This window comes from Ammospiza caudacuta, chromosome 14, assembly GCF_027887145.1.
Source record: "Ammospiza caudacuta isolate bAmmCau1 chromosome 14, bAmmCau1.pri, whole genome shotgun sequence".
NCBI classification, from domain to species: domain Eukaryota; kingdom Metazoa; phylum Chordata; class Aves; order Passeriformes; family Passerellidae; genus Ammospiza; species Ammospiza caudacuta.
Window position 1 is genome coordinate 20,116,099 of NC_080606.1, and position 18,144 is coordinate 20,134,242.

General features: G+C 38.1%; 1 protein-coding gene across 2 annotated transcripts; it reads right to left on the minus strand.

Annotated features, from left to right (window-relative positions):
* Nucleotides 1-1,543: 1,543 nt before the first annotated feature.
* HTATSF1 (HIV-1 Tat specific factor 1) lies at nucleotides 1,544-17,331 on the minus strand. Of its 2 annotated transcripts, XM_058814024.1 has the most exons (9): nucleotides 15,889-17,329; nucleotides 12,170-12,374; nucleotides 11,814-11,861; nucleotides 10,511-10,665; nucleotides 9,324-9,487; nucleotides 7,649-7,748; nucleotides 7,023-7,112; nucleotides 6,403-6,540; nucleotides 1,544-6,039 (listed from the first exon to the last, which is right to left on the minus strand). In XM_058814024.1, the coding sequence occupies exons 1-9, from the start codon at nucleotides 16,261-16,263 to the stop codon at nucleotides 5,755-5,757; spliced, it is 1,560 nt and encodes a 519-aa protein (XP_058670007.1). In that variant the 5' UTR covers nucleotides 16,264-17,329; the 3' UTR covers nucleotides 1,544-5,754. The 2 variants fall into 2 exon arrangements, with proteins under 2 accessions (XP_058670007.1, XP_058670008.1); XM_058814025.1 differs by lacking the exon at nucleotides 11,814-11,861 and having other exon boundaries at nucleotides 15,889-17,331.
* Nucleotides 17,332-18,144: the final 813 nt, after the last annotated feature.

Consider the following 18,144-nt stretch of genomic DNA (forward strand, 5'->3'; position numbering starts at 1 on the left):
CCACAGCGACTGCAGAAGACAAGCCACGTTCGTGAACTCCCCACACTTTCTAGCCTCCAGCTGCACTGAACGAGGCGTTTCCTTCAGCCTATCTGCTAAGAATGCATGAAATGCACTCCAACGAGTCAACCAGGTTAGGAGGTTTCAGGAATGAGGAAAATAGGATTGTAAGTAGGTTTAGGTTTGTTTGGTTTTTTGTTTTTTTTTTTTTTTTTTGACAATGTGTATACAATAAAGAAGATACTGTGGACTTTGGAAAAGTTTGGAGTAAGATGATAAACGAGATATGGCAATGAACCAAACTGGCCCAGGATGATAAAGGATTTTTCCTATGTTACAGAATATTCACTCTTAAATTGGTAACAACAAACACCTATGAGAAAAAGACCTGTTTCCAATCCAGATAAACTGCATAATCAATTTTCTCACTTTTCATTGCTGGATCTGTTTTAGTAACTACAGGGAAGAAAAAAAAAAATCATTCTTGTTCTTTAAGGGCTGTAGCAGGAAAGAGGTTTTTTTTGTAGCAAGTTTACCAAAATTAGCAAATTTCAACCATTCCAGAATTGCTGAAACGGGGTCAAACTTGCCAGTCTCAGCTGGAAAAAACACACTGAGGAACTAGTCACCAAACTGGTGACATTATGTCTTTTATAGAGTAGCTTAGGAGTTTGTTTACTCTCCCAGAAAGCTGGAGAACACAATCCAATTCCCTCCGCCTAAATACGTATGAATCCACCCTCTGCCCTTCCCAGAACAACTTAACTACCAGGCTGGGAGAGTTCCCGTGACAGTGCTTAGTCTTTTATTGACACACTGTTTGTGCAAACACGTTTTCATTGTGAGACAGACTGGATTCCAGTCCATCAGCAGGGCAAGAGTCTTCAACATCTCCACTGCTCTGACTCCCTTTTCTACACTGTCTTGTATGGCAGAGATTTCCTTCTGCTAAAGCTTTTCAAGACCTTATTTGAGATCTTCCTCTCGTGCTGACAGTTAAAGCTCTCCTCAGGTTAAGATGGCATCAGTTTAAAGCTCCTAGAAAGAACTACCAGGTAAAATGGGATTTTCATCCCTATTCTTCAGTACAGGAACGGAATGACTGATTTCCAATGCTTTTGAAGCATTCAAAGTGTCAAAACGCTGAAGAAAAAAAAATTAAAAACCTTGGAGAATAAAAATTTAAATTCTACTTGTCCTTATTAAAAACTGCTTCACAATCTCAATTTTAACTGCAGTGTCTGCAGTGATCTCTCCTGCTCCTTTTCTCTCCATGCAGGTCCATTAACATCCCAAGCCAGGAAGAAGGCTGAGACCAAATCCATAAATAGGGAACAAATACCATATTCCCACTTAAAGTTCCAGCAACTGGTCTAGTGGGTCCAGCTGGAAGCTCTGGCACATTAATATATGTGGCTTATAAACTGAAGTTCCTGTACACCAAATGCTATGGTATCTTCTACTGAGAAAAAAAAGACAAATATGTTACCTTGAAACTAATCAGCAGAGACTTGTTCTGTTCATGAGTTTGTTTATTAAAAAGGTAGTATAAAACACAACCCCTTTAAGAAACAAATCAAACGAAGGGTATTCTCAGATGCTGTCACAAGTCTAGACATTATTCAAATAGCACTTTGCTTTGTAATGTTGCTTTTTTAAAGTATAAATGGAAATGATTAATTTATTGAAAGAAAATCACCTGTCAGAAAAAATTCTGAGTTTAGTTACTGAAAAGTTTAATCTAACAATATACTTTTCATATTACAGAACGAGCAAAAAACCAGCTTGCTGCAAAAGATTTCATATTCTATAAATATTTTACAGAACTTTCAGAGTATTCTGACAGTAAGATGTCAAACTATAATGAGCACTACAATACACACAAGTCAAATCAACACAAATACACAACTCACAGAATTCATTTACCATACTGCAGTATGTTTTCTCAAACGCAGAAATAAAAATAAGAATTTTAAAATCCAGTTAAAATCCATAGGAATACATGGGTTTTTTTTCATATTTGGTTTGGTTTAGTTTCAAGAATTCCAGGTATGAATATTGATGAAAGACAAGTTTGGGTTTCTATGAAGTATCCAACACCTTCAATTTTCTTAAGTGAATGAAGATAATTATTTTTAACTGTTAATAGGTTAACCTTAACTAAATAATGTGTAGGATGTGTTTTAGCTAAAATGCACTGCATTTAACATATTAAAGATTTTAAGTGAATTGCAATCCTTATACAAAACCTAAGCTGTACAAGGGACTGAAATTCAATTTAAAAAATACTAAAAGCCAGCAGGAGAAACAGATAAACATTTTGATGCAAAATGAAACTAATTCTCTATTTACACCAGTATACAAACACTTGAGAACTTGCAAAAAAAGAGATAACCTTCTAAAAAGCCTTTTATTTTGAGGCTTTTTGTCTCCAGGTGTCTACATCGGCCATGCTCCTCCAGCCACGTCATGTCTGGTGAATACCTGTAACTCCATAAAAACTCCTTCCTGCAAACCACTGAACAGCATTTGATTTTAAAGCAAACTACCAATTTATCCTGAAGCTCAGCAATTATTTTGGATGGCTCAGAAAGTGATTCTGCAAAATTATGGTGAAGGATTAGTTAATACTCTGTCATATTGTATTTAAGTGGCTTTACATCCATATTATTACACTGAAAACTAGTAGAAACATCTATTCCTCTAGTTCAAAACTGAGCAAAAATAATCATCTACAAATTGTTTCAGTCTGCTGTTAGTTATTGTTTCTATCATATACAGAGGAAAGGAGACAGATTCTCTTAAAATGAACCTCTCACCAAAAGGACAGGGATGGAGGAACATGCAGTATACACTGGAATGGGACCTAAAAAAATAACCTTAGAAACTGAACAAAATGGTTGTTGTTTCACTTCTAATAAGCAAGGAAAGTAAACAGAAAACACTTTTAATTAAAGAAAAAATAAAGTGAGAATTCCTTTAGGATTTTAATTTCTTACAAATTTATGTATGATGCTGATTTTTAAGAAAAATACGTAAGTTTAAAAAGGAACTCCGCTTGTTCAGATTTGTTAAAATTTCTGATTAAACATTACTGCTCTATACTTTAAGAACTTCATAATCAGAGCTCAAAATAGCAATTTTAACTTCTGTGAAAATTCTTTTGTTCAGACTGATTTATACAAATTTCATAAATTCAAAATAACTTTATAAATAATTTCAAAAAGGAAAATATCTAAAGAATTTGGTTTTAATGAAAATCTGCTGAAAAGAGTCACAGCTGCATTAACCTCTCCCTGGACTACTAAATGCCTCAATAACTTAATGAATAGTTTATAAAAATATATTTTTACATTTTACTGGGGAAAATGGAGGTAGACAAAAGGAAAACACAAGTTTGAGTATAATTCCACACTTGAGAACAACATATTTGCATGGAAAAAGAGCTTTTATTACTTAAGAATCCTAGTTAATAGGAAAGCCAGTAAAGCATTTGGTCTCAGTCTTTGTTGGTGCTCTACTTTAGTGTGAGGTCTAAAGGAGAAGATGAAAGGACTAAGAGCACATTGAACTTCTGCACCAAGCCAGTCAAATTTGTACATCAATTGGAGAGAGGAACATACAGCACTTCCTTATTTTTCCACATCTTATTTCAAATACTAAAATTATCCTTGTTCTTCATATCTGATACCATGATAAGAATTCATAGAACTTTACAATTACACATATTTCCACAAGTTTCCTTGTATCAGCTGTAATTCCACTGTAAAACAAGTGATTTAACCATGTAGTGTTACACAACTGGTATCCCTTAAAAAAAAAAAAAAGCAAACAAAACACAAGAGAAAGAGATCTAAAGCCTGGAGTCCAGAAGCTGGAAGAAAAAAGGAGCACTGAAAGCAATACTCACCACACTAAACTACACTCCTCATATGCAAACACTTCCAGCTCTCAAAGGTCTGTGGTGCTTCTTACCAATAAAAATAACTAAGGCAGAACCAACACGACCCAGGAATGTGTCTGAATACACCACTATGTGCAGCTACTAACCAGGCAGTGTTCCAGATTCCCTGAATTCTTCAAACACCTGCTTTACTGAAACACACAATCCACACACTTGGAAAGATGAGAAAATTTACTTTTTTTAGCTGGCAAGAGCTACATCTCTTCTTTATAATGAATTCAAAATGGGAAATTTGTCATATCAGCATATGATGAGCCCCCGGACTTTTAACCCCTAAATTCAATTATGACAGCTATTTTTGTCACAGAAGAAGTAACTTATAACCACAATGGCAGTGTTAACTTAGATGCTCTTGTTGGCATAGCCACCCACACATACTGACTATATATTAAAAAAACCCCAACAAAATAAACTTAGACAACCATCTAGAATTCAGGAAAAAAATCTGTATGTAATCTATGAGCACAAGGTTTGAAAATAACATTTTCAGAGTATTCTGATTACCTCATGATGGAAACACAGCATCTATAGTTTCTTGTAATCCAATATGAATTTAAAAATCCTCCTTGCAAATATGTACTGGTGATCATCCCTATAAACAGCATGCTATGAATTTTGAATTGTCTAGTGCCTAAATCATGTTCTTCTATCCGTACTTATCAAAACAGTGGAATTCTAAATTAAGAATGACTATGCCCAAAACAGTTCCCCACAGTTATTTTTGAAAGTCTGCCACTTACTAAAATATCTTAAGTTAGAAGATATTCTAAGTCCTTGCTTTTGGAAATATTTTGAAGTTTGCTTTTTCCACATAACAGCATTATTTGAAAGCATATTTTAAAGTATTCTAACTTTTGCACAATAAACTGCAGTTTGAGCTGCCAAAGCTTAAATTTTATGAAAGATGCGAAGAGCACACAGAGCTAAATTAAAATGTTGAGGAGAACTCACATTGAACATGCTAATGTAGTTTACAAAAAACTCTTACAATAATATAAAAGCAAGAACTAATAAAGCCACCAAAAAATCAAAAGCCTATTTTGATACCTACTACATACAGACCATGAAGAGTGTAAAAACAATGTTATTATGTCCCAGAATGTGTGTATTCATGCACTTCTAGTCTCCTTGAGATAATTCCAGCCTCTAACATCAGCAGAAGATCTGAACAGGGGGAGGAAAACTTCACTCGTTGAATGCTCTGATTTAATAACCTCTCTTCACTCAATTTGCCTTAGGGTTGCTGTGGCAATACTGTCTGCCACTTTCTTTAAGCTTATGACCCGAGACTACTCGTCTGCCACCTAATACATAGCAACACATCCAATGCATTCACCCTATCTGGATCATGGCACATGTTCCATAAAATTATCCAACATACCAGGACACAAGTTATTGAAATACTGAGTTCCAAGGGAACTTAACAGAAAAATTAACAGTGCAATCCACAAATCTTGTGAAAGCTTTGTATTATCTAAGTTACATATAGTTACATAAACTTAAAAGGCTGGAACATATTTCACACTCACATCATGAAACACTGACAAGCATAGTTAGAACAAAAGAAGCCTGATGAGTTTTACGGCGCTCTTGAAAACTTGAGTTACTTCACCTGAACAGCCAATTAATACAAAATTTTAGAACCCCATTAAATGAAAACTTCAAAGCATACAGTTGATGACATTCTAATACACCTATATTCATATGAATATTGCCTGAAGTCACCCTGAATAAAGGGATACACTCAAACATCACCCTAAAAATCATGCTTTCATAAAGCATTAAAGATGTTATGTATCAGCTTCTCCATCACTGCCTGCAAGGTTGCTGTCTGTGGATGGAGCTCCATCTTCATTAATACCCCCACCATTATTCTCCCTTTTATGAGTTTCATCATTTGCATCCTCCTTAGGTGTGTCATTAACCTCTGGAGGCTGTTTCCCTTCAGGCAGTGTAACACTACTTGATGCAGAATGCGAATCAGATGTAGTTTGCTGCTCCTTTGCATCAGGATCCCCTAAAAATGACTCCCACACCTTGAGCCTTTCTTCCCTTTCTCTTGCAGTCTCCTCCACCTGTTAAAGAAGTGTTTATACACATCATTAGAGTCACACTTGTTAAAATGAGTATTTACACAGATGAAAATAAACAAGTATTTATATTACAGAAATATCTCCATGCTGACTGTGAACTAGTCACAGTGATCCAGTGGCTAATCCTCTAAGATGACATTTTCAGTACTCAAACAGGTCCTCTAATTTTTTGCTAAGTTGAATAATTGAGAATGATTTTTGGAGAGATTCTACAGCTTTTGCAGAAAAGCAAGATAACGCAGGCAGGGGAAGGGTATGGGGACAGGAATGCCAAGGACTCCTAGAATTCAAGGAGGTTTACTGTTTGGAAGACATATTGGATAAAATGGAACCACAAAAAGCTACCTGATAATCCGTTACACCGTCCCATGTTTCCGCGCTGAGCTGACGGCCACCAAACCACCTTCCATTTAGAGTCAGCTTGCACAAATCAGCTTCTGTTGCTTCTTTAAATGACACAGAAGCAACACCATCAGGGTGCCTCTGTAAGGACAGGCAACTTGCATTTAATAATATTCTAACTAATGCATTCATTCCAATACCCTTTATATTGTCTTATAAAATCCATCAGAATATAGCTCCATTCTGATCACACATAATCATGTTTGAAAAGTCCAGTTTTCAAGTTACCATACGTTGTTCTACTGGCACACACAACACAATTTTTGAACACAAAACAAAAGTTATTTCAGCTAGCTTAGCTACAAATAATGTGTCCATACACTTTCAAACTTGTAACATATATCCAAGCTCCTAGAAAGTGCTAGCTGCCTTTACATAGGCTGAAGTATACAGGTGCTTAGACATTAAGTTCTAAAAGTTTTAAAGTACTAAAAGATTAAGTCAAGTTTCCATGAAGTAAACACACCCAAATGAATGCTCCACTCATATTTACAGCAGCCTAAACATTTTGCATCTTTGCACATTACATCAATTCTGCCAATGCAACATATAAAAATACCTACATCAAATATGAGAACCTTCTTTACTTGACCAAACTTTTCACACTCCGTCCGCAGATCTTCTCTTATCTCATTTAGCACTAGAGGGTCCTCCTACAAATCAATTACACAGCTTTAATTAAACACAAGCATTCACTTCCCTCAGCTCTATTTTAGATCCATCACAGTGGTACACCTGTTGATCTGTTAAAAGTCCATAAATTAAGTGCTATTATGCTACATTTTCAAAGCTACTTAGGAGTTGGCAGACAGCTCTCATTTGCATTTAATAAATACTACTTGTAAATAAAGCTATTCTGTGCTCATTTCTCCATTCTAACTATTACTGTTGTTTACTCCTCTTTCCATCCCAGAAAAGAGTATTGTCAGATATACAGGTTTTTCACATAGTGAAAAATCCCAACTTGAAAAATACATTCTTATCAACATTTTCTCCTTGCTTTTGAAGAGAGATGAATGAATTTAAAGCAGATGTTTGGCACAGGAGAACATCCTTCCCAAACAGCAATTTAATTTTGCTTAATTTTGTTTTCATCCACTTAGAATTTTGCTACAATTTGTATGGCAGAAAGCTGAGACATATTAACTTCTAACAGCACAATTTACAGAAGCAAACTGCATCTTCCTACCTCAAAGTCCTTGGGGTGAAACATATTCCTGATAATAACGATGCGTTCATGCCGCATTCGAGTTGCCCCATCTTTCTTCTCCGGCCTCCAATCCAGCTGTCTAATGAAATGAAGCAACAGTAAGAAGATATTGTTGCGGCTCTCTTCAGTTTCTACAAGTATTTGTTGAAAAAAAAAATCATTAATTCTGCATTTCTTGCGCTATATCAACATATATTTTGACAAAAAGAGTTAAGTTATTCTTCTAAAAAATACAGTAATTACCCAGGTTTACTACTGCTACAAAGCCTTTGAGGTTGTAAGGTACTTAAAGGCTCATAGAAGGAATACAAATAATTTTTGAAAGTATTTTTTAAAACACTGAGAAAATATTTATGAAGTATTAATTCCTTCCTAATATCAATTCAGATAAAGGAACCAGCTTTTTTCAAGTGCAATTAAAATGTCGGTATTTTACCATTTTTTCCTAACTTATTCTGGAAAAAAGGAGATCCACTATTCCCCTAGGTAAAATCTAACTGCTTTTATTTAAAAGAACATGTAAGAACACATCAACTCTTACACTGGTATTACCAGAAGATGTATTTTGTTCCCCAGTACAGAGCCACTAACACAAACTAGTCACATAACCCAGCACATCTGTTCTAGGACTTTGCCTTCTCACAGCAAATCTAACTTCTTGTAGAAATGCCTACTTCATATCCTATTACAAAAACCCCCACACATTTACTTACACTTTTAAATCTCAAGATCATACACTGGGGTGGGGAAATCTTAAGTTTCTTCTTGTACCTGCTACTTTAGCTGAAGGAAACTTGGATTCCCAATGAGAATAGTTATACCAGTAAATTCAACTCAAAAGGAACACAGTCCTTTTATTCACACAAATTGCTGTCAAATGCAAATTCATAATTTTCATACACCTGCCTACACACTGGAGACTTCTTACAGCAAGAATCATCAGTGTATTTTTGGGGCAGATATATTTCTGGCTTTAACTGATGAGATATCAAGCAGCCTTGCTCCCCTTAACTACTTCTGCATTACTATTTACAATGCTTAGTGACTGTCGCTTTCATTGAAATACCAAAAATATTCAAACTTTTTTCTTCTTTAATCTGCATCTTCTTGGTTCCAAAATGCAGAAGAACAATTTTTAAGAGACAAAATGAATCAAGGTACAACTCAAAATCCAGTATATTTTATAACAGAGAGAGACATCTAGGGAAACTTACAGAGATAATTTAGTATTTCCTCCTAACAGCAGGCATTTCTTGCCCTTTGCAACTACTACAGTATGGCACTAAATATATGTGAGCAGCCAGAGTGTTATGACCTTCCAACAGTAAGCCCAGATATTGTGGCAGGACTTGCCACTCTCATCCACTGAAGAGGAAGAGAGTCTTACTTCCTCAGAGTTGTAGTATTTTCTTCTACATCTGAAGGCATCATTGCTCCCTGTGTATTAATTTAATGCATGAATCGCCAAGAAGTTCATCTTATAAACACTTAATTTAGGAGTTAGCCCCCTTCAAACGTGCAATAGTTAAGCTATTTCATTGTCAGACAAGACTTTAACCTTTGCAAAACTTAGCACTGTATTTGAAAGAAAGCATCGCTTTACTAATAGCACTTAGAAGCCTAGCAATATTTTACGGAAATAAAAAATACAAACTTCTGCTGCTGTGACAACTTCTTCTTGTAGTCTTTACATTTCTTCTTCTTTTTGCTTGCATCATACTCCCCCTTCAGTTGGAACTTAGCAACTTCCACATGCAATTTATAGCCTCGGATTTCTGCTTCATCCAGAAGCCTCAAAGCAAGTTGAACTGATTCTCTCTATTTGAAGAGAAAGCACAGTACAAACTTTAAAGCACATGGCAAAATCAAACTGTATTCCAAAAAGTTGTCATTAAGTATCCTGTGCTAAGAATCAAGTCCCTGTCACTGAAAACCATTATGCTGTCTTCTGACACACAGCTGGCACTGTTTTCTTGATCAAAACCCAGTATTTCTTCACTCCTGTTATAACTGATTAATACTTCAAAAAACAGCTGCATATTTCATTCAAATACGTCATAGACATGAATCTGCAATATCTAAGCAAGCGGATGAACTTAAAAGCAAGAATAAAAAGGCTTCAGGGAATTGATTTCCTATAAAACTTGTATCACTTTTCCAAGAACAGCAGATGTTGAGACTCTTAAGTAATTTTTAATGTTTTCCTAAAAGTCCTTAAGAGTGAAGACAACATTTATGCTTGTGCACTCCACGGTCCTAACTACTACAATTGCAAAAATAGTACAGACTACAAGCCATTTGATTTAGTACTGCCTTGTACTTCTTGCAGAACTAAAGCCAGCTGCACTTGCAATCACCAGCTTTCCAAATTATTCACAAGTGCAGCACATAAGGAAATAGTACTGCGGCCTAAACTTTTAAGGCTTAATAAAGAATGAAAGCACAGTTCTGAACCAAGCCAGTTCTCAATTAGAAGTTGTAAATACAGGACTACAGTATGTTTCTTCCTGGCTCATTATTTCTCTATTTTTGGTTACACAGTGGCATATTTTCAAAGTAAAAGGTGAAAATCCTCCCATTTCAGTCCATCATCTCTGGCACCCAAGACAGGAGCATGTAGAGACATGTTCAGCAGGTACTATGGCCATTTCCAGGCTGAGGATGAGGTTGGGTAAGAGGAAACAAAGGAGCTTAATGGGCATTTCTGTGTAAATCTTTAAACCAGACACCTATATTCTAAACTGTGCTTTAGATTATCAAGAGTCTTCTGAATGTGATTCTGACATAATGGCCATATGTGCCTTCAGCGTGATGGACAACTTCATTTCAGTGCACCCTGACCTTCAGATAACAACAGAGGCCATCTCCTTTAAGATTTCCTTCCTTATCTTTGTACAGTTTGATCTTGTGTTCTTCTGTCTGAGGATCTCGCATGATGATACCACATTTTGACATGACTTGTACGAATTCATCTTTCGTAATGTCTGGAGGTAAACCTGCAAAATAAATTCAAACAGAAGGCTTAAGGATGGTCTATTTTTAAAAAAGCCTCATTAGAACAAATCTTCCTGTAGCATTTATTTAAACTAAAGATATCAAAAAGGACAATTATTTACATACACTGGAAAAAACCACTGCCCTTCGGCCTTACCTTCTAAGCATTACTTCATACTAGTATTCTGCAAATCCTTGTACTTTATAATAGGTGTAATGCACAGAAAAATCTCTGTGCTCCCTAACATGCACACCTAGAGATTTCTTGTCAGACATCATCCACACGGCAGCGGACACAAGACCTCTGCAAATGTAACTCTCCTAGCCAAGCTTCAAGTCCCACTGCACTTCTAGGTATCAGAGACAAAAAAAACTGCATAAGAACACAACCTATAAACAAACAACTGTTTTCTTCACTCACAAACTCAATAAAAAGAGTAGCTGATAATGTATTAAGATTTTAAGAACTGAACTCTGAATTGAGGATAAGAAAAAACCAGAACACATGAGAAAATTATGTGGATGTCCCATGCTAGTTTGGCCTGCATCAAGATTTTTGAATCTTTTTGAAAATGATTGTGAAGATGCAAGTATGTGCACTCCTGTGACTGCTCACAACCACCAAGTGTACCTAAGTGTATGCATCTAAAGAAAGCACCCCACCATCCAAAAGAACTAGAAAAACACTGTAATAAGTAAGTGCACAGATAATTTCATTTGAGCTTTCACGTTACTTTCTCATTCTCTTCCCAACATTTTTTACTGTTTACTCCTTCTTACCTTATAATTATTTATTAGAGCAAAGAAAAACTATAGATTAAGTGATGCATATAGTTGATCCACTGTCTCATCATAAACTTGTCATTATCCTATCCCTTAAAAGCCTGCACAAACTGTTTTTCCTACAGAAGAATAAATTAGTCACTTGGCTGACACAGCTCAGAGAATACCCCATTTAACAGATAAAAGCATGGAATCTGTCCATTCTACTTCTTTCCCATATCTGCAAGTTAAAGGTCACAAAGACATTACTCAGTCATAAATATAACATTAAGCAGCTTGCAGTGACAGATTGAATAGATAATATTAGAGACATATATGACTCTCTTTTACCATCTTTAGCTCAAAGTATATAAATAAACACTCTTACCTGTCACATAAACATTTGTGTTCCTATCTTCTTCAACGTGAAACCACCCTAAATACAAGAATCTAATTCAGTCATGCTAATGCATTAAACATAGGAGCATAAACATTTATATTCCAACAGATTTATGAGAATTTTTGCTTGCTCACAGAGAAGTTCTGAACATGTCCTCCTTTTTTTTCTTTTTATATACAGATTCCGGAGAATACTTATGAAGCACCGCACAATTTTAGAACCATTCTGCAAATTACGAGCACAACCTTATCTTTGCTGTACCAGATAACAACAATTAACTGCCAGTTTTTCATCAGTACAATACAGGTCACAGCCTACGCAGAGGGAAGTGCTTTGTCACTTACCTGGCTCTAGCTTCCTTTTTTCCAATTTTTGTTTTGGATCTGTTTGTTTTTGTCTTGTCTCATTGGCTGATGGTTGTGTTCCCGATTTCTTAGAACTTACTGGTTGCTTACTTTCAGTGGCTGTACCAGAAGCAGATGAAGTATCTGTCTCATCTGCATGGAAACCATAGTTGGCATGATAGGTTGCCAGGAAATCTTCTGTTATCTGAAAAGAAATTAGGAAAATTAATATAAAATTTCAAAGAAGGTTCAGTACAGGTTTGTATTTTAAAGTTAGTTAGGTGATGGTCATTTTCTGATCTGGCAACATAGAAAATAATATTTTAAAACGATCTTTGCAAAGCCATACACACAACAAGAACAATCAGTTCAGGCATTACCTGAACTAGACGAAAACACAAATTCCATGCATATGCATATGTAGTTTTTACACAAACACTTCACAGGTTCTGCCATTTTTCAAACGAAGCTTTCTGCTTTCCATGTGAGTTGGATCTGCCTGAAGGACAGAAATCAAGTGCTCCTGGCCGTGGTGAAGTGTTAAAGTGATACTGATAGTAAACCAACAATTTATCCACATATGATGATGAATGACTGACATTTGTAGGCATCTACCTTTACATGGAATAATTTCCAGAGATGTCATGTATTTGTGTTGACAGGCAGTAAATATTACACTTAACTAGAGATGTTAACACGTTGCTTCCAAGGCAATAGGCTTTACATTATATCCTACAAACAGATAGAGCGACTATATTTGGATAAAATATAAGACTCGCCGATGCCTATGCTTTAGGGACCAAAACAAAAGAAAAAAACCACAAATTATACACAGTATTTCCAGCCACTGGCAATCTCAGGCAAAGAGATACATCATAGCTGCTTTTGTTAGCATCTCCACATTACGAAGTCATTCTGAAATATTTTTTCTCAAAACTGAGCCTTAACCTTTGAAAAATCTTATCTGACTCTGACCTTTGCTGCACTTGCTTAATTTGTATTCAAAAGGAAACAAAACTATGCGCCACTAAGCTATTGTAAGAGAGCAATTTCAAGTGTCAGTGATGAAAATGTAATGTCTTATCTTCCATAGTAATTTGAAGCTTGATGTTTGAGCTCTAAAATTTCATTATGACAAATCAGAAATGCAAAATTGACAGTAACAGGCTTGTCAGGAATAATGCAAGATGCCACGGAGTCCCATAACTTTAAAGGTGAACACAAAATAACTCTTAGGCTAAGCAAGATTTGCCACACATGTCAATGAAGAATGTAAATGTCTGCTCTTACAGGTATGATGTAACACAGCATCAAGAGAAAGTACAACCACATTTAGTGAAAAAAGGAAGACACTGCTCTAATCAGGTACATTATCTTTGACATTAGCTATCTTAGGGAATCCTTAGTGCCACAGTTGATGAGATCCAGAGAATTAAGAAGCTTCTGTACTTGCTGGTGAACAGCACTATTAACTTTCAGAGAACCTATTAGTAAATTAGTGATTAAACCTGCAAAAGCATTATTTTTCAGCTTCTGGGGGAACTGCACTCAGTGTAAACCTCCATTTACTTTTAGCAAATTATCTACCACAGACTATTAAATTTTGTCACTCCGTAACAAAGATGTTTTTTGCATAAAACACTACCATCCTACCATATGGCCACTACCACTACTTCACCTTAAAATGTCTTTTTACAAGCAGTTTGTAGACGTATAAAGGCCTTCACTGGAACTCCTGTCATACCTAGAAACAAGTAGTCCCAGAACCACTTACTGGGAACTTCAATCCAGTTCTGGCGGAGCACATCACAGAGATCAGTCCTACCTACACACGCACGCAGTCACACAGTTTAGGGTGATTAAGCTTATAGAAAAAGAAACACAATACTACAGAACATGTGAGCATGTAATTAACGGCTGGTGCCACTGAAATGGAAAGGAATAGAATAACCAAACGAACAGATACCCTGTGCTTGCAGATGACAGCCAACGTCTGTATTTTCACAGCAAATGATGCAAGCAGCAGATGAATTTCACATGTTATTTTGTGCTATGTCTGTGAAGCACTAAAAAAGTTGGCATTCATCTATACAGCACCATTGAAATTAAAATAATTAAATAATAAACAAGGTTGCAATTGCTTCTATTAAATAATTTACTGTCTCCAATTTTTTCTAGGGAATGCTGGCAGATAATATCATTCACTTTTTGCACTGCTTTGAAATTTGCCGTAGTGGAAGTTCAGCAGACACTGTATTCCCAAAGCAGAGCAGCAGTGCAATCCCAGTCTATGGATAAAAATTACTTTGACCAGTCAGAGTATCTTTTGTCAAGAAACAGATGAAAAATTTCATTACTGCCCAAGGAGAAAGAAGTACAGCTTCTGGTTACAACAGTCTCCTCAGTTTATCTAGATAAAAAATTCTGTTAGTAATCATCAGAAAAACTCCATGGCATCCAGCTGGGTAAAGAATCTTTGTGCAGCACTGTGGGTCATGGATAGGTCACCAACTTCTATTATACATCATATTCACTAATGAACTTTTCTGCTCCTATTTAACCTATCCAACCCTTAATGCTATCTCCTCTCCAAGACGGAACAGACAAAAAAAGCACTTAGGAAGCACAAATGCTACTGAGAAGAGACACATTCCAAAAGAGGCAAGAAGAAGGGGAAGAAATGGGAGCCAAACAAGAACTCTCTTACAAATTACTGTCGTTACTGGATATAGCATCCCACAGGAACCCAGAAATACTCATTTCTCCATTGCTCCACTTTCTGAGTCTGGATTTTTCACATTTTTACCCCTCCATAAGCCATCTGCTCCACAGACACCTTCCTAGGTTTACACGCATTCAAACTTGGCACTACAGGTTTTACTCTCACTCAGATTCTCTAGATTGCAATGAATTCACAGTCACAAACTAGAATTGGCACATTACATCCATCAAGTAGATGCCATAAAACGTCTTAATATTAAATTGAGTAATTGCTCTCATTCATCGTTATATAAGGAAACTACTATTTCACTCGCAAAACAGTAGATTGGCTCAACATATTACATCTATGTCCACTCGCCCCTTGAGGAGCCATGTTATTACAGCAAGACTATATTTCATAGTTAAAACATTTAACAAAATTTTAAAAAACTAAAAACTGTATGTATTTCCATGCTGTGGAATGCCACTAAGACAAATACACTTATTTTTCAAATGTACTTCTAAAGCTGGAGGAGATGGAAAAACACATCTCTTACCTGACATAATTCTCAGATAACAATAAAAGAGACATAGTACTACTCTGTTTCCATCTAGACTTCATAACATACTAATTAATTTCTACACTGCCCACAAAGAGATCACCACAGCTACTGTGGTGAGACTACAGTGGTGAGTAGTAGCGAGTACAGAGAGAGACCTAAGCACATCCCAGGCACCTCTGATCAACATGCACAAATATAACCGTGACTTCATCCCAGGCCCGAACAATTCTACAGATTCTCCGCCTAGGCAAATAGCCAACACGCAGCTCCTCACGACAGCGCAGCCAGTCAAAGACGGAAACGACACCGTGGTTTTGCCTTTAAAAAGGTATGTTTTGGTGCTGCTGAGACTGGCAGCAGACACGATGTGGGTGAATGCAGACGCCTGCGTACGGACGAGATCCGGCATCAACCGCTCCTTCTTCGCCCCCTTCCTCGGGGCGCCCCCGTACCTACCTTGGGGAACCAGGCCTTCTTCTCCAAGTCCCACTCGTAGGCAGCCCCGTCCGCCGGGTCCACGTAGGTAAAGGGGTCGGACTCGCCCTCGCCTTCGCCCTCGGCTGGCTTGGCCTCGTACTGCTGCTGGAGCTGCAGCTGCCGGTAGAATTCCTCGTTTCCATCCTCGCCGCTCATGCTGCCGCGTTCACTGGGCCTCGGACACCAGCGCTCCTTCCGCCGCTGTCTGAGGCAGGCAGGCAGGCCCGCTCCGCCCCTCTCGGTGGCGGGAGCGCGCGCGGACAACCCCGCACCTCGCGCGGCCGCCACGACCGTTCCGGGCCCTGGCGCGCGCGCGCGCGCGCACAAAACCGGAAATACCCCACCCGCCGCCATACCTTCCGCCTGCCCCGCCTCTTTACCCCGAGCTGTAGCCAATGAAACGAGCGGTGTTGGGTCATGCGGAGAGCGGCAGAGCCAATGGGAAGCGAAGGGAGAAGTCCTTCCTGGGGAGGGCGGATGCAGGGGGCGGGGCCTGGGCGGGCCTCTGGTGTCAGTGCGTCCGTCGTGGGACGGGGGACGTTGCCACAGCGGCCCTGCCCCTTTTTCTCTTACCTTGGTTTTTTTCCCTTCACTTCACCCTCAGGCTGCAGCTGTGTTTCACCATACACAGGCAGGGGGTCTGCGTGGGGGCAGCTGCCTCTGGCGCACCAGACTGCTTCGGGCGAGAAGCTGTACCTTGATCGGCTTTGCATGGAGTCTACTGCAGCTTTACTTACATGAGAAATAAAAGTTTAGAGCACAGAAAGTCCTCCCTGCTGCATCTGTTTCCCTATTACGCCTACGATAACACTGGACAGTGAAGCGGCTTGCTGCCAGCGGTGCTGAGCAAGGCTGGCTGCCGTTCGGCACTGGAAGTGTACGCATGTCCTACTAGAGGCAAAGGTAGAGCCAATAATAGAAAAATTAGATTGAAATGGCAGTCTAAATGTCAAGGAATCATATTGCTTCTCTCTGCCCTCTTGGCTGAGAGTGTCCAGCGGTTGTGTTCCCGTAGGAAAGGGTTCGTACGTCGTATTAGTGGGATGAAGCTTGGCTTCAAAACACTCAGTTCCTTTTGCGTTGATGATGTCTGCAAGTACTACCGTGTCTGTGGATACTTAAATATTTTAAATACAAATTTCACCCAGTTCTTTTAAAAGCCCTTCATCTAATGCCATCTAGTGGTTTTTACGGTGTAGCCCAGACAGCATTACTTGAAAACAGAATTTTAATTGCTATTGTATTTTAAAGTATTTCTATTTAGAGGATGAAGCAGCACACTCTTCATGTTTTCTTTGGCAAACCTTAACCTGGAGTTATAAAACCCCGTGTATCAGTGTACACGTTATAGATGAAAACTGAGCTGAACAGCCCCAGCAAAGCCAGCAGTGGCTGGTTGCCAGGGGCAAAAAGATCTTTCCACTCAAAAATAATAAACAGAAGTTTTCTGGAAATCAGTATACCAGGAACAAATATACAGACTGGAATGGTAATAAAATCAAAGATGTGATTGTGAAGCCCTGCAGGGAGAGATGAACATCAGCTCCCTGACTGGGCACCAGGCTGTCAGACAAAATTGCTGAGGATATAGAGTTCTAGTAACCTTTGCTGTTGCACAAAGAACATCCAGCCTACTTAATGACATCTTTGATGCTTCAAGAATTTTCTCTAGGCAGGTCTATTATGGTAGTTGTCCAGAGATTGCTTTGTGATCCCTTATAAACTTACCACCTAAGGGACATTTGTCTACACTTTCAAACAGTTATTAGATTTTGGAGTGGAGCATAAGAGGCTTGACATAAACTGTTGGTTGCTTATAAAATTTGGAATTGGGTATATATTTGGAAATCAGATAATGATAGCCTTAAACTTGTAAGAAAAATATAATTTAAGTCTTAAATTGCTTCTTTTATTTTTGCAGGGCTTTTAATGTTTATTACCTGAGTGTTTGCAGTGAAGTCTGTACAGCTTTCCCTGCTGTGCAGATCTGCCTACAGCAGGGCACTAGGTTAGTCCTGCAGAGCAGGAAATCCAAGTTTATTCTCAGTCCAATGGGAGTGAGAGAGTGCTTCTGTGCAGCAGGGGTAATGCTCAGTAAAACTGCTCTGCACACTTTGATGTAGTTATGAGGACAAACTGCCTCGAATTCCCTCACACTTCCTTTGCATAACAGAATGTGTGACAGCAGCTGCTGTGGTGCAGCCTCCAGTGGTGTCACTGCCATCTGTTACCTCA

Bases quoted from the DNA above. Each gene is read 5' to 3' on its own strand.
- HTATSF1 (XM_058814024.1), bottom strand. From the start codon at position 16,263: ATGGCGGCGGGTGGGGTATTTCCGGTTTTGTGCGCGCGCGCGCGCGCG. The intron at 6,541-7,022 runs GTAGGTATTTTT...CTGTCCTTACAG, and splicing joins AGAAGGTTCTCATATTTGAT to AGGCACCCTGATGGTGTTGC. The intron at 6,040-6,402 runs GTAGCTTTTTGT...CTTCTTTAACAG, and splicing joins ACGGTGTAACGGATTATCAG to GTGGAGGAGACTGCAAGAGA.